Source organism: Pyrenophora tritici-repentis (assembly GCF_003171515.1).
Source record: "Pyrenophora tritici-repentis strain M4 chromosome Unknown M4_contig_00022, whole genome shotgun sequence".
In the NCBI taxonomy this organism is placed as follows: domain Eukaryota; kingdom Fungi; phylum Ascomycota; class Dothideomycetes; order Pleosporales; family Pleosporaceae; genus Pyrenophora; species Pyrenophora tritici-repentis.
This window is the reverse complement of record NW_027093985.1, coordinates 29062-44928: the sequence shown is the minus strand read 5'-3', so window position 1 is coordinate 44928 and position 15867 is coordinate 29062. Positions and strand designations below refer to the sequence as shown.

Here is a 15867-nt window from a genome sequence, read left to right as displayed (position 1 = left end):
TATACCTGCATACTTATTTTTAACATAAATAACTCTTCTTTAAACTTTTGCTCTTACTATACCCTTACTGTGCTTATTACTCTTACTACTGTTACTATCTTTGCCTCTATTATAATTACTCTTGCTTCTACCACGGCTACGGCTGCTATTCTTGTAACTTTTCCTTCTATCGCGACTATCACTCTTACTGTCTATTCAATTACGGTTACGGGTTCTACTATTGCAACTCCCGCTGTTCCTGCCGTCCTTGCTGCTTTTAACATGCTCGTTATTACTCCTACGGCTACTACTACACCTGTGTTTACTGCCGCTTCTACAAATATCGCCACTGCGGCCCCTACGCTTCCTATTCTTGCTATCCACTCCGTCCTTGCTGCTCTCGCCATTCCAGCTGCTCCTGCTGTCCTCGCTGCTCCTGCTCTCGCTAATTACGCTCCTACTATTTCCGCCCTTACTGCTCTTACTCCTGCAGCTTTTACTCTTAATGCGCCTACTCCTACGGTTACTGCTCTTATTGCTGCTACTCTTAATGCTCTAGCTCTCACTGCTATTGCTCTCGCTACTCTCGCTATTCTTGCTACTACTACTGTCCCTGCTGTCGCCAACCTCGCTTCTATCGCTATCCTTACTGCGACCACTCTCCCTGCTCCTATTATTTTCGCTGCTTGTAACACCCTCGTTGCTGCCGCCTTTAAAGCTCCTACCCTTGCTACTCCTGCTATTCTTACTGCTCCTGCTCCTACGGCTCTTACTTCTACGTCCTGCTCTTGCTACTCTTACTCCTACCGCTCTTACTCCTCCGCATTCCGCAATCCTCCCTATTACTGCTTCTGCTCTCGCCACTTCCTCTATCTCTACTATCCCCGTCCTTCTTGCTGCTCTCGCTTTCCCCGCTGTTCCCGCTGTCTCTACTGCTCTCTTCTGCCCCTTACCTCCTACGCCTCCTCCACCTGCGGTAAATGCGGTTTCGGCGGCCGCTACCGCTCCTCTTGTCGCTGCTCTTACTACCCTCGCTACTTTCGCTTTCCTTGCTGCTCTTAATATCTTCGCTATCAATCCTACGGCTTCTGTTCTCGCTGCTCCTGATACTCTTACTATCTCTACTGTCCTTACTTTGTCCCTTGTCCTTGTAACTTGCACTGCTCTTAATATTCTTATTACTACTCCTACTACCCTGCACCTGTTGCCGCTTCTGCCCCTGCTATCCTTGCTGCTTATAATATCCTTACTTCTACCTCTTACCTCTTACAGCTTATATACACCTCCGGCTACTGCTATTGCTACTGCTACTCTCCTACTTTCGCTATCCTCGCTACTCTTACTGTCCTTACTATCCTCGCTGTTCTTACTATCCTCGCTGTCCTCATTATCCTCGCTGCTTCCGCTGTCCTTACAATTCTCGCTGTCCTCGTTGTCCTCGCTGCTTCCGCTGTCCTTACAATCCTCGCTGTCCTCGTTGTCCTCGCTGCTTCCGCTGTCCTTTCTACCCTTACTGCCCTTACTATCCTCGCTGTTCCCGCTGTCCTTGCAATCGCTACAATTAACTTAATAGTTAATTCCCTTGCCGTTCGCCCCTTTCTTGCGCTGCCCTTGTTGCTCTTACTGTCCTCGCAATCATCGCAATCACCTTAATTACCTTAATTGCCTCTATCCTCGCGGCTACACATCCTGCTCTTACTGCTCTTGCTACTCTTACTTCTATCGCGCCTGCGGCTCCTGCTTTCCTACTCTCGCTATCCTCGCTTCTCTCACAGCTGATCCCGCTATCCCTACTATCCCCGCCGTCCTCGCTGCTCTCGCTGCTATCGATATCCTCGCTTCTGCTCCTCACTCCCCACCGCTCCTACTACGCCTGCGGCCGCTATAACTACTTCTGCCCCTGCTCTTACTTTCCCTACTGCTCTCGCTGTCCCTGCTGTCCCCCACTGCTCGCGCTACTCTCGCTGCTTCTCACTTCCTACCGCTGCTACGGCTTCTACAACTCCTTTCGCCGCTGCGGCTCCTGCTCTCGCTGTCCTTACCGTCGTCGCTGCTCTCGCTACTCGCTCTGTTCTCGTTACTCTCGCTATATGCGCGGCTCTCGATGCTCTCGCTGCCAACGGTACCTATCATGTCGCTGCTCTTATTTCTCTCGCCTCTCTCGCTCCCTACGCTCTCGCTACTTGCCATCTCGTTGCTCTCGCCTGCCTCGCCTGCCTCGCTCTCGCTACTTGCCATCTCGTTGCTCTCGCCTGCCTCGCCTGCCTCGCTCTCGTTGCTCTTGCCGCTCTTGCTGCTCTCGCTCTTGCTGCTCTCGCTATCGGAGCTACTCTCGCCGTCGTCACGACCCTCGCTTTTCCTCCCTGCTCAAGCTGCTATTACTGCTTTCGCTACCTGCCATCAAGTTGCCCTCGCTGTCCTCGCCATCCTCGCCATCCTCGCCATCCTCGCCGTCGTCGCTGCCCTCGCTATCGCCACTATCGCCACTGTTGCAGCTATTGCTCTCGCTACCAACGCTGCCTGCGCTCTTACTGCTCTCGCCGCTCTCGTTACCTTCTCTGCCCTCGTCTTTGTCGTTGCTCTCATTGCTCTCGCTGTTGCCGCTGCTTTCGCTACCTCTAATATCTTTACTACCCTCGCCTTCGTCACTACTCTCGCTGCTCTCGCCTTGATCACTGCTCTCGCTGCCCTCGCCTTCGTCGCTACTCTTACTGCTGCTACTATCGTCACTGTTGCTGCTATCTCTCTTGCTGCTAACCCTGCCTACGCTCTCGCTGATCTTGCTGCTCTTGCCTTTATCGCTGCTTACACTATCCGACCTACTCGAGCTGTTGGAGCTACCCTCGTCAACGTTACAACTCTCTATATTTCCTCTACTCGCCTATTAATCTTGTAATCCAACAAAACTCTCCTGCTAAGTTATTGCTCTCAACCGTCTCTAACAATCGCTTTTTTCCTAAAAACTCAAACAACGTCGGCCCTGCTCCTGAATTACTAACCCCGAACTCCTCTAACCGCGCCGTCCATCGGTTTCCTACCTCGCTCCGCCCTAATGCTATACTTAATAACCCGCCTATTAATACCCCTCTATACTGGCAATCCCCGTCTTGGACTCTCTGATATCGCCCAAAACTATTCCTTTCCCACCGATTGCATATCTCCTGCGGCACTCCACACCAAAAACAGCCCGAATAACGCTCAAACTTAATTGTCTCTTCCATCCTCTTAATCGACTCCTTGATCCGCTGGCTCTCCTGTCGCCAACATTGCCGTACGTCGTGTGCGCTCGATCCTTGCCCTACCGCCTCGCATAACCCACACCGGTTTATCCATTGCGCCAGCTGCCTACGCAGCCACTCGACGTCGGCGAACTCCTGCTGCCGCTGCTGTATCAATCTCTGTCGCGGGCCGCCTTGCTCTCGTTGCTGCTGATTAAACGCCTGCCGCGCCTCTTCTTGCTCCCTCTCCAATGTCTCCGCCTCTTCTTCGTTGCTGCTGCCGCCCTCGGCCACCTCCACCACCTCCATCTCCTCCACCTCCTCCACCTCCTCCACCTCCTCCATCTCTTCCATCTCCTCCTCCATCTCCTCCTCCATCTCCTCCTCCATCTCCTCCTCCTCCATCTCCTCCTCCTCCATCTCCTCCCCGTCGGCTCTCATGCATACGTCACACCTCTCCTCTCCCTCCTCGCACCGAGCTCGCTCGGCCTCGCGCCTGTCCAAATACCCGTCCAACACTACCCGTCTACATGTCGCCGCCTCGTCTATGCCTTCGACGTATGCTCGCACCAACCGCTGCTCCGCCTCCCCCTGCTTGTCATCCGCCGCTCGCTGCTCGCCGTCCTGCACCATCATGATCGCCTCGCTCCGCTCCCCGTCTCGCCCGGCTCGCCCGCTCTCCTGCGCGTAATCCAACACGCTAAACGGCCAATCCATGTGGACAATGCACCGGATATCGGGCACGTCCACTCCCATGCCCAACGCGCTGGTTGCCACAATCACCCGCTGCTTGCCGCCCATGAACTCCCCCAACATGCTTGCCTTGCCAACCGCGTGGTGATGATACGCATGGCACTTGAGCTTCTCGGCTAACCCCTTGACCTTTGGCACTGAGTTGCCGTACACTACAATCTTGCCGCTCTTATACTTTCGGACCTTCTGCTGTACCATCGCCAACACCGTTGCCTCTACCTCCTGTCTCTTCCTCTCCTTCTCTACCCTTACCACCCGGTACGCTATGTTGCTCCGTGCTGTCGGTGCCCTAAACATTCTTACCTGCCCACGCTCAAAATGCATTCGCCGGAATAACTCGTCCTCCTCGCTGGGTGGCAACGTTGCTGTCAACATGACCATCTGCGTCTCTACAGCCACCAGCTTGCCTAGCTGCTGCATCTGCTTGCGGAACGTGTACTGCCGGTTTAACACAATATGGCACTCGTCGATAATAATCCGATCTAGCTGCCGCGTCGCTCGTAGCCGGTTCAAAAACGTTGCAAATTCCTCTCCAACTGCCGACTCGGGCGTCACTAACACCACCGCTGCTGCGTCTGGCGGACGCCGACTCTGCCACTCTACGCACGATATCCCTAGCTTCTTGCACCGCTGTGCCATGTCGCCACGCAACGCGATCAACGGCACTACCACCACCGTCGTGCCGCCCTGCTCTGCCCACGCCGGCAACATGAACAACAAGCTCTTGCCTGCCCCCGTCGGCATCACCGCTACTACGGGACTCTCGCCTGCTGTGATGGCTTTGATCGCTGCCTCCTGAACGCCCCGGAACTCGGCCTTTTCGCCCATCATGCGCTTCAGCTGCGCCCTCGCGTCCATCTTCCTTAGCCGCTGCCACCGATCCACCCTTGCCTCGTCTGCCTCGCTCTCAAACGGCGCTCTCTTCCGCTTGCTGCTTCTTCTCTGGTCGTCCACGCCTGCCTGGAAGCCCAAAAATCTATGCCAATCCGTGCTCGATGCCCGGAACTGCTGCCGCCTATCCGCCACGGCCCCTGACTGCTCCATGATCCCTCGCGCGTATACCAGTCCCGCCACGTGCGACGTATGGCCCGCCTGCTCGTCGGCAATCGAATCTCCTGCCTGCTCCTCAGCCCACTCCTTGTTCTCCTCGCCCTCATCTGCCTGGAACGCTGTCGATCCACGCAAAAACCGCCGGCTGATGCCAATCGCCATCTCCCGGTACCCGGCAAACGTCCACTCCTGGCCCATCGCGATCCGGCTCTCGCGCTTCAACGCCTCCCGCAGCCGATCGGTCGTCCACTTGCGGCCGCTGGGGTCTGCTCACAGTCCGCAACAATCAATTAAGTGGGTCCTAGAAGGTTCAGATTGGATTGATTGATTACCGCTTTAAGCCTAGTAGTTACCTATAGGAGTTTAAGCCCTACCTAGATAGGTAAGTGGGTCTAGGAGAGTGACCGGATTGAATTGATTGTTGCGGAGTCTAGGTCTGCTGGCCACATATGCGACGAAACTGCCTCCTTCTCCCACACCAACGCCTCGAGCCGCTGCTGGAACGGCAACACCAGCCACATGTACCACACTACTAGCTCGCCCACCTCGCGCGGCAAATATCGATGGATAATCTTGACGTCGCCGCTGACTTTGTATCCCTTGTGGTACCGCGTCACAAACACTACCATGCCGTCCTCGATGAATATATTGCGATGCCCCCCTTGCACTGTGTTGCTATGCCGTACGCTCAGTAGCTCCGGCCCTCGCGCTGGCTGCCCGCCCGTCATATGCATCAACACCGCCAGCTTCTCGCGAAATTCTACCACCCGGTCCATGTACCGCTCCACTGCCTGTCGGTCTACCCCTGACTGCGTCCCGGGCTTCATGAACCGACTCCGGATGCTGGCGCTCTTACCTACCCGCTCAAATAACCACCTCTCGCCGTCGACGGGCATGCTTGTGCGATGATCCTTCAAAAAATTCCATCCTGGCCGCTCGTCGGTTGGGTTGTCACGTATGCTCTCCCATGGCACTGCTGGCACCGGCGCTGCCTTGCTGCCAAACATCAACTCCTCTGTCAATAATCGCCGGCTCTCGCTAGCTAGCCCATGTACCATGCCGCGGAACTGCGCCATGCTAAAATGCAGCTCTTTGTACAGCAGCTCGTCGCCGTTCGTCCACTCTACATGCCCGCGGGTTGTAGTGTTGTAATGGATCTTTAATCCATACGTCCGCAAATCCAACATCCACTGCATGGGGCTATGGCTGCCGCGCACCATAAACCGGTCCATCATCCTCTGCACTAACTGCAAACACCCCTTGGGACGCCGTCGCTGGCTCGGCCCGCTCTCGTACGCGCTGTCATCCAAGTCGTCGTCCGTCTCATCGCCGCTATCCTCGTCGGGCCCGGACATCTCTAGTCCCTTCTGCACGACCATAAACCGAGCGATCTTGATCACCGCCGACAATATCGGCGGGTACTGCTCCGGCCCCTTCCACCCGTCCTCCTTGACGCCCAGCACCGCCAACGCGCACACCAGCGGGCTGTCATACTCTCTACGGGTGATGCGGTGGTTAAGTAATGCAATGCAAAACTCCAAACACGCTTTCTGTATCTTAGACAACTTCTTAGGCTCGGGGCCTTCTCCCTGACCTGGCTCTTCCTCGGCTACCTCTATCGACTCGTCTATGCACAGTCCGCAACAATCAATTAAGTGGGTCCTAGAAGGTTCAGATTGGATTGATTGATTACCGCTTTAAGCCTAGTAGTTACCTATAGGAGTTTAAGCCCTACCTAGATAGGTAAGTGGGTCTAGGAGAGTGACCGGATTGAATTGATTGTTGCGGAGTCTACGTCTATGTCGTCCATCATCTCCTCGTCCAGCTCTTCTCTCTCCTCGTCCATATCCTCGGCTTCATCTTCTTCGTCTCCCTCTATGCTCCGCTTTGCCTGTTCGATTAACACCTCCCATGCCTCTCGCTGCCGCCGCGTGAACCGATACTTGGGGCTCTTCCACGCGTGCTCTTTCTGTGTGCGTGCAAAAAACATTAACATCTGCTGCCATGGTCGTGTGTGCTTGACAATGGCGTCCTTGTCCATATACGGCTGCAACGGCTGGAACCGGGTTTGGTGCATCTCTGTGCGAATTGCCTCCAACCGTATAAACACGCCAATCCGGTCAATAATCGATGCCTGGCTGAACCGCGCCAATCCATCCATAGCTGCCCAAATCGCTGCTTCCACCGGCTCGGCCTGCTGCTCCTGCCTGGCATCGGGCTCTGCCACGGGCTCCTCGATGCACGCTAACAAATCCGGCCTCTCCATGCCCACTAGGTACGGCAACCACTGCGTCCGCTCCAGCCATGGGTTCACCTCGTCGCGCTCGCCCTCTTGGATCGTCGTCTGCGCACGCCTCTCGATATCCTGCCATGCCTTGGCCATCTGCTCGCCCACTTGCGCCCATGCTGCTGCCCCGTCTACAGGCACGACGTCGGGGCCATCCTCGTCGGGCGGCTGCACCTGGAAATACTGCGATCCGTGCCGGCTCCCGAATAATCGCTGGCAATGGACTAGCCGGTACCCCTTCTCCATCTGCGCTTGCACGCTCTTCTGCTTAGTTTGACTTGGCCGTCCTCCCCTGCTGCTTGCTGACCATCCGTGATCTATACGCCAATGTTTTTTCAAGCTTTTGCTGGTACGGAATACCCGCTGACACTGGCCTGAACCTAGCTGGCACAACATCCCATCTACGTGTACTGGTAGCTGCCGTACGGGCTTTGGAACACCACTCGGCACCTCAAGCTCGCTGGGATACTGGACTAGCCCAGCCCAGCTGCGAATCTGCTGTCCAACTGCCTCTGCCTCCTTATGACTGACCTTATGCTGCCTCTGTAAATGGCCCTCGATCTGATCTGGCCACACTGCATATCTGCACTCTCTGCATGCTGCTATGCAGTACTCAGGTATATGCTCGAAATACTGGCACTCTTTACTAGGTTCGGACATATTGAAATAAAAGTAACAATACTTGATAATACCTACGCTGACCAACTCTACTTAGCTTCTTATATGCCGACGCTCTGCTCTCAGCACGGATCCCTGTCGATCGCTCGGCGCTTACTCCGGCGGCGCGCGCGCGGCGGGGTGCCGAGCCTCGCGACCTCCTGACCCCCTAAACGCGTAACCCTAACCAAGAACGCCAAACCCTAAGCTCCTCAACCACATAGTCTACTGCGCTGTAAATCTGTCAGATTATGCGCCTACGTACGCTGAGTTACCTGTCCAAATTTGGTGTAAATCGGCCTAGGGAATATAACTCCACCGTACTTACGAAGAATACTCCACCATACCCCTGGTTCTGATATATACCCGCTATACGCGTAGTCTCCATCCCTAACAAAAAACTCCACCCTTATAATGGTGCACTTGGCGCCCTGGGTTAGGGATCGATCAAGAAAGATTGGATTTGACAAGATACAAGCTATCGAGCTATCTACGTTGTGAGCCCGAACTTATGCTGTGGGCGCCAAGGCGCTAGTCCGATAAGATAAGGATCTTATCGATATGGGGGCCATGGGCCGAGCGAGTCTATGGATCCGTAACATTCCTCTCCTACCCCTACTATTTCTCCTGCCTAACCCTCTACTAAATACATAACGAATAACCCTTAACGTACCTAACGGGCGAGTGGGCCACACGGGCGAGTGGGCCACCTGCGCTAAGACCCCATTAAAACCACGACTGTACACGACTATATAGCACCGTCAAAGATAGTAAATAGAAATCGTAATAGGCTATTCTACTCAGAATCTATCGCTGCTTCTTGCCTACATGTGCGCATATTATGTCCTGCCTCGCCGCAGCGTCCACAGCGTCGTTGGCTAGGCTCGCCTGCCTCAACGCGCACTCTCTTCTTCGCCTTCTTCCTATCACTACATGCCCCAAACTCCTTAAGAGTCGTCAGTCGCACGCCCTCATCAATTGTTAAGGTCCCTTGCTGCTGTAAGCGCTTCCTTTTATATGATCTACGCTTACTTGAGGCCTCGTTGGCGGCTTGGAGCTCAGCGTTGCGCTTGGTCATTAACACCAGAGAATGCGCTATCATCTCTGCACCTTTTGACAGGCTTTTGATCGCCTCAACCATATACGTAGGTGAGCTATCTACATGTCTTCGAATCCTCTCTTGAATCAGCTTTGATTGCGACCCAAGTTCTAGGGTATTGCTTGGAGTTTGCGACTGCCAGGGACCGTCCTCGACGGTAGGTAGCAGTGGAGTGCGCAGCCGCACGTCAAGCGTCGATATCACAGCCTCTGGATTAAATGGGACTAAGCCAGCGCCTCGAAAGCTTCCTTGTATATTGGCCTTTGTAATCGCAGCGTCAAAAGCGCCTTTAAAGCACGGTAGGAACTCTAGTTTAGTGATATGGGTGATCTTGTTGCGCATTAGATCCTCGGCTTGGCGGCCATACGCTGTCTTCAAAGGCGAGAAACACCCCACATCAAGAGGCTGTAGTAGGTGCGACGAGTGAGGAGGCATGCAGAGAGTAATAATGTTGTGATCCTTGCAGTACTGCTGGAAATCGAGCGAGTCGTGGCTCTCGTGGCCGTCGATAATAAGCAGACGATAGTTTCCTACAGTCCTCTTCTTTGTGTGAGCGTCAAAGTGCTTTAACCACTCTAGACCAAGCTTGTTTGTTGTCCAGCCGTTCTCAGAGACTGCAATAACCCAGTCGCGAGGTAGGTTATCTTCCTTGTACCAGGCAGAGAGGTGGTTCTTGCCTTTGAAGATGATAAAAGGTGGGATTGCCCACCCAGTCGCGTTGATACCCTGGATCACTGTAGCCCACTCGCGATTGCCCTGCTGAACGCTCTTTGGTCGTCCTCGACGCTCAGAGCCTGTGACTACTGCTCCAGTTGATATCATGCCCATCATGAAGCCAGACTCGTCAAAGTTGTGGGTGTCCTCATCAAGGATACCGTACTTGGCCTTTGTGTTCTCCACAAGTCGGAACCAGCCTTGTATAACCTCAGGATCCTCACAGAGGGCTCGCTTGTAGTCATACTTGCGATTGAATTTGACCTTAAGCTCAGGGCGACGTTTGACGAAGGTTGCAGCCCAGTTCTGACCAACAGGGTCGCGGTGGCGCTCAGCCAACAAAGAATTAGCCATATCCTGCACAGCAGCAAGTCGGGGCGGAAATCCTCGCGCGTCGAGGTCAAGGATATGCTGGACAATTACATCCTCCTCTGTCTTAAGGAGGTTCATTGAGTTAGGCGTACAATCGCTCCGAAGAGGTATTCCAGCGCGTCGGCGCCCAAGAGTTACTCGAGATACGTTGTAGATAGCTGCAGCGCGTCTCTGCGACAGCGTCGCGTCGCGTTCGATAGCCTTGAGAGCAAGCTGTAATCGAGCCTCTTTTAAAGCTGGTAGATTGTTTTGTTGTTGGCTCATTGTGAAAGTACTGTAGGTAACAGTATGTTTTGGTGGGGTCTTAGCGGAGTGGCCCACTCGCCCGTGTGGCCCACTCGCCCGTGAGGTACGTTATACGAAATCTACTCTAACACAATCTTAACTGCTTCTTTTGTATTTCTCCTCCCCGTCACTAACATCTCCCTATTTTGTCCTCGCTTTGCTTATCACCCGCCCTTCGCATATTCCCTATCTATTCCCCTACTATCCTAATTGCCTGTCTTACTACTCTACCTGCCTAAACTCCTGTTATCATTGCCGTATTAAACTCTACTACCCGCCTTGTCGCTCCTGCTCCTACTGCTCTACCCTCCTCTCTACTATATCTCCTCTTTATTACTGCTCTTTGCTGCTGTCTATCTCCTTGTCCGCTTGTCTACACACTAAACATCTCTCCTCCTCTTCTTTATGTCTCTCTTCGCCTCCTTGCCCCTCCAAATACTTTTCTAATACTCGCCTTCTATATCTTGTTACCCACTCTTTCCCCTCTACATACGACCTAACGAATTGCTCTTCTACCTTATTTTGCTTGCAATCTAATCCTCCTTTATCTTCTTATGAATATTTTTATTCTTCTATTCATTTCTTACCTATCCCTCTCTTTATTCTATAACCCTAACCCTTTCTTATCTACTATAAATTCTCTTCTCCCCTTTCACCCCGCCCCCTAACGCTTTCCTACCTCCGTCTACCTAAACGCTGCCCCTATAACCCCCTGTGAATACTCCTTTATACTGTTAATTTGCATCTCTTATCTTCTAATACCGTCCCTAATAATTCCTCTCCTACCCTACCTCCTACCAAAAACACCCCTAATAACCCTCAAACTGAATCGGCTCTAAAACAATCGTAATCGCTTCTTTTACACTTCCCCTCTCCCCTCACCAACATCTCCCTATATTTTCCTCGCTTCGCCCATTATCCGCCCCTTTGCATATTCCCTATCCATTCCCCTACCATCCTAATTCCCTACCTCACTACTCTACCTCCCTAAACTCCTGTTGCCGCTGCTGTATTCACCTCCGCCACCCGCCTTGTCGCTCCTGCTCCTGCTCCTGCTGCTCCAACCCTCCCTGCCCCTCCTCATCTCTCCTCTCCACCACATCCATCCTTCCCCTCTCTCTCTTCTGTTCCTCTCTCTTCTTTCCTTTCCTCTTCATCTATTTCTATCTCTCCTTATTTTTAATCTAATTTACTCCCTTTTATCACTTAATCTATATAACATCTACTAAATACCCTAACTCGGAAACTTTTCCTATTACCACTATATCTTCTCTCTTCTTCCCTTTACCTCGGCCTATACCCTTCTCTGCAATAACCTCTATTGTTCATTGTTCTCCTCTATTATAAACGGCTGACTCTAATACAACTCTCTTATTAACCTATTCGTTTCTGTGCACCCTAACCCCTACTTGCTCTAAAACTGTCTTACGAATCCCTCTATTAAATTTACTTTAATCCTCTGTTCTACTAACCTCCTATCTATCCCTATGCTACTCTATTCTTGCCTCCCTATACTAATCCTAACAACCTTGCTATAAATACCCTCGAAACTAACAATCTTTTATATCTGCTGTCTAATCTCCTCCGCATCTATTGTCTTCTTATTGCTTGTATACACACGTTATACCACTCGCTATACTAAACACAACCTAAATACTTCTTCAACTATCTCCTTTGCCTACTGCCTCTTAGTTCTCTAATACTGTTGTATCTTGTGTCGGCTCTGTCCTTCGCCTACCGCCGTCTATATACCACATCGCATTATCTACTACCCTATATACCTCTATCACTATTCTACGTCGGTAAACTTAAACTCTACCTACTGTATGCACGTCTAACACGGCCTGCTTCGTCTTACTACTGTTGCTTAAATACCCACTATGCCTTATTGTACTGTACCTTAACTCTATCCTTATCTTTATTACTACTGCTGTTCTCGCTACTCTCTCTCTTTACCCTACTCTATATTTTTCTTTACTTCTCTTTCTATTTTCTTTACTTCTCCTCCTATTTTCTTTACTTCTCCTTCTTTCTCTTTATCGACTGCTTCTTATCTCCTTCTCGATAAACTTCCTTATCTTTCTCTCTCTTTCTTCTTCTACTTATCTTCTATTCCCTCTACTATACTCCTCTTTAATTATATCGGGTTTCTTTTATTCTTCTTTCTTTTCTAACATCTCTTTTTAATATTATTGAAACATAATCTCTTATATCTTTTTTATTGATATCTTCTTCTTATTACTCTACTTTTATATGAACTTAATCTTTTCTTCTATCTTCTTATTAATGTATTCCTAATAACTTGCTCTGTCTTCTACTACAATCCTAATCCTTGAATCCTACTTGATTCTATGCTTGATTTCTTTCTCAAACACTATCTAATCTATACTACAAACTATACCTATTTTACCTACCTTATCTATCGATTATGAATCTCACCGACTTAATACTTTCTCTTTTCGAATCTTTCTTTTCTTTGCTTTATACCTGCATACTTATTTTTAACATAAATAACTCTTCTTTAAACTTTTGCTCTTACTATACCCTTACTGTGCTTATTACTCTTACTACTGTTACTATCTTTGCCTCTATTATAATTACTCTTGCTTCTACCACGGCTACAGCTACTATTCTTGTAACTTTTCCTTCTATCGTGACTATCACTCTTACGATCTATTTAATTACAGTTACGGGTTCTACTATTACAACTCCCACTGTTCCTGCCGTCCTTACTGCTCTCAACATGCTCGTTATTATTCCTACGGCTACTACTACACCTGTGTTTACTGCCGCTTCTACACTATCGCCACTGCGGCTCCTACTCTTGCTACGCCTACTATTCTTACTACTCCTGCTATTCTTACTGCTCCTGCTATTCTTACTGCTCCTGCTATTCTTACTGCTCCTGCTCCTACCCCTCTTACTTCTACGTCCTGCTCTTGCTACTCTTACTCCTACCGCTCTTACTCCTCCGCATTCCGCAATCCTCCCTATTACTGCTTCTGCTCTCGCCACTTCCTCTATCTCTACTATCCCCGTCCTTCTTGCTGCTCTCCCTTTCCCCGCTGTTCCCGCTGTCTCTACTGCTCTCTTCTGCCCCTTACCTCCTACGCCTCCTCCACCTGCGGTAAATGCGGTTTCGGCGGCCGCTACCGCTCCTCTTGTCGCTGCTCTTACTACCCTCGCTGCTTTCGCTTTCCTTGCTGCTCTTAATATCTTCGCTATCAATCCTACGGCTTCTGTTCTCGCTGCTTCTGATACTCTTACTATCTCTACTGTCCTTACTTTGTCCCCTGTCCTTATAACTTGCACTGCTCTTAATATTCTTATTACTACTCCTACTACCCCTGCACCTGTTGCTGCTTCTGCCCCTGCTATCCTTGCTGCTTATAATATCCTTACTTCTACCTCTTACCTCTTACAGCTTATATACACCTCCGGCTACTGCTATTGCTACTGCTACTCTCCTACTTTCGCTATCCTCGCTACTCTTACTGTCCTTACTATCCTCGCTGTTCTTACTATCCTCGCTGTCCTCGTTATCCTCGCTGCTTCCGCTGTCCTTACAATCCTCGCTGTCCTCGTTGTCCTCGCTGCTTCCGCTGTCCTTGCTACCCTTACTGCCCTTACTATCCTCGCTGTTCCCGCTGTCCTTGCAATCGCTACAATTAACTTAATTGTTAATTCCCTTGCCGTTCGCGCCTTTCTTGCGCTGCCCTTGTTGCTCTTACTGTCCTCGCAATCATCGCAATCACCTTAATTACCTTAATTGCCTCTATCCTCGCGGCTACACATCCTGCTCTTACTGCTCTTGCTACTCTTACTTCTATCGCGCCTGCGGCTCCTGCTTTCCTACTCTCGCTATCCTCGCTTCTCTCACAGCTGATCCCGCTATCCATACTTGTCAACGAGCGAGCCGGCTCGCTCAGCTCGCTCGGCTTGGACGTTTTGACCAAGCCGAATGAGCTGAGCGCGCAATGCGCGCTTGCAAGCCGAGCGAGCTTAGGGATAGGCGCTCGCTCAGTCAGCTTGCTTAGCTTGGTTGGATGGGGCGGTTGGAAACTTGGGGCTGAAGGACTTGGTGGAGGGGCAATCTCACGATGATTTTTAGGTGTAGTGCGTAAGTTCGAAACCTAGTTATAACATAAAATACACTCTTTTTTGCTATATTTCTAGCAAATAAGCTACTAAATTTCCGGCTAACCGCCTGGCAACAATATTCTCCTTTTGCGACACTTCACTTACTACTTATCACCCACCACACTCATCTATACTCCATCAACGCGTCTCTATTTGCAGCTACTATCTACCTCGCCGTTGCTATAATGCCAGCAAAAAGAACACGCGTTAATGCTCCAGAAATCGCGGCAACTTTATCAACAACTTTATTGAGCCTGCAGGGCTTACGGAGAACGAGGAAGATGAATATGAGGCTTGGAAACGCAGCGAACCGATCGCTGGCGAGGGCGTCGACCCTATAAAATACTGGGTAGAACTCCGCGATCGCCACCCTAGCCTTAGCAAATTTGCTATCGACATGCTATCAATCCCAGGCTCAAGCTGTGAGTGTGAGCGCTTATTCAGCGAGCTGGGTGACCTCCTCGAGCCCCGTCGGCGCAGCATTTCTCCGCAACTTCTAGCAGCAATACAGTGCGATCGACGATGGGTAAGAGCTGGATTTGGCAGTGGTGAGGTGCCTGTAAAGGGGGTTATCAGCGATGAGGAGATGGACGCGAAATACGGTGTACATAAGTGGGATATTAGCTGAGAAACTCAACACCAAGGTTTCTATATAACTTTCCTAATCGGGACTGAGCCCATCAAGCCGAGCGAGCTGACAGCCCTGTTTCAGCCAATCCGAGCGAGCCGAGCGAGCTGCTGGCCTCCGCTCAATTGGCTGAGCAAGCCAATTGGCTGAGCTCGCTCAGCTTGCTCATTGACATCTGTGCCCGTTACAAACCCACTGCTTTTCCACCTCCTCTTGAGCTATCCCTGAAGCAAATTTTCTCAGATTCTCTCTTGTAGGTGAAAGGCCTCTTACTCTGAGTTTGTCCACGTGCTTGATGAGCTCCTCTTGTTGTGGGTTGAGTTTGCGCTGGTTGATTGCTTTGGCTTGCATGGGGGCTTGGGTGCCTTTGCATCTTCTAGCCAGTATGTGTCTGCGCACGTTGTACTGTTCAGCAACCTTCGTATATGAAAGTTGTTCTCCTTCACCCTGCCCTTCTATCGCTTTAACTGCAAGCTCTATTGGGTTCATATTGGTTGAGTTGTCGCGTGTTGAAGTTGGCGTCGCTTTGGTGTTCTGGTGTTTTGCCGAGCGCCACGCCGATCACCACGTTAAGTTATGGCCCGCTCGCTTGTTAACTACGTTCTGTTGTTCTGTTGTTCGTGCTGTGCTCCTTTAAGAAGCAACAGCAGGGTCTGTTAACATGACGTATCCGTGATGCATCTGA

General features: G+C 51.0%; 8 protein-coding genes across 8 annotated transcripts; 4 read left to right on the top strand and 4 right to left on the bottom strand.

The window, feature by feature from the left end:
* Positions 1-261: 261 nt before the first annotated feature.
* Positions 262-1632, top strand: PtrM4_152360 (ComEC, membrane metal-binding protein; the record flags this gene model as incomplete). The annotated part of the gene is made up of 3 exons (XM_066110177.1): positions 262-588; positions 698-1129; positions 1252-1632. The coding sequence occupies 3 exons, from the start codon at positions 262-264 to the stop codon at positions 1630-1632; spliced, it is 1140 nt and encodes a 379-aa protein (XP_065958817.1).
* Positions 1633-2110: 478 nt separating this feature from the next.
* Positions 2111-2875, top strand: PtrM4_152350 (uncharacterized protein; the record flags this gene model as incomplete). The annotated part of the gene is made up of 1 exon (XM_066110176.1): positions 2111-2875. One exon carries the CDS (start codon positions 2111-2113, stop codon positions 2873-2875), a length of 765 nt encoding a protein of 254 aa, XP_065958816.1.
* Positions 2876-3204: 329 nt separating this feature from the next.
* On the bottom strand, positions 3205-5198 carry PtrM4_152340 (uncharacterized protein; the record flags this gene model as incomplete). Its single annotated transcript, XM_066110175.1, has 3 exons — positions 3205-3233; positions 3329-3821; positions 3921-5198. 3 exons carry the CDS (start codon positions 5196-5198, stop codon positions 3205-3207), a joined length of 1800 nt encoding a protein of 599 aa, XP_065958815.1.
* Positions 5199-5392: 194 nt separating this feature from the next.
* On the bottom strand, positions 5393-6355 carry PtrM4_152330 (uncharacterized protein; the record flags this gene model as incomplete). Its single annotated transcript, XM_066110174.1, has 1 exon — positions 5393-6355. One exon carries the CDS (start codon positions 6353-6355, stop codon positions 5393-5395), a length of 963 nt encoding a protein of 320 aa, XP_065958814.1.
* Positions 6356-6753: 398 nt separating this feature from the next.
* PtrM4_152320 (SerH multi-domain protein) lies at positions 6754-7533 on the bottom strand (the record flags this gene model as incomplete). The annotated part of the gene is made up of 1 exon (XM_066110173.1): positions 6754-7533. One exon carries the CDS (start codon positions 7531-7533, stop codon positions 6754-6756), a length of 780 nt encoding a protein of 259 aa, XP_065958813.1.
* A 1207-nt stretch (positions 7534-8740) lies between these two features.
* Positions 8741-10393, bottom strand: PtrM4_152310 (uncharacterized protein; the record flags this gene model as incomplete). Its single annotated transcript, XM_066110172.1, has 1 exon — positions 8741-10393. The coding sequence occupies one exon, from the start codon at positions 10391-10393 to the stop codon at positions 8741-8743; it is 1653 nt and encodes a 550-aa protein (XP_065958812.1).
* Positions 10394-13157: 2764 nt separating this feature from the next.
* Positions 13158-14174, top strand: PtrM4_152300 (uncharacterized protein; the record flags this gene model as incomplete). Its single annotated transcript, XM_001942362.2, has 1 exon — positions 13158-14174. The coding sequence occupies one exon, from the start codon at positions 13158-13160 to the stop codon at positions 14172-14174; it is 1017 nt and encodes a 338-aa protein (XP_001942397.2).
* Positions 14175-14514: 340 nt separating this feature from the next.
* Positions 14515-15182, top strand: PtrM4_152290 (Dimer-Tnp-hAT domain containing protein; the record flags this gene model as incomplete). The annotated part of the gene is made up of 2 exons (XM_066110171.1): positions 14515-14534; positions 14774-15182. The coding sequence occupies 2 exons, from the start codon at positions 14515-14517 to the stop codon at positions 15180-15182; spliced, it is 429 nt and encodes a 142-aa protein (XP_065958811.1).
* Between the last annotated feature and the right edge of the window lie 685 nt (positions 15183-15867).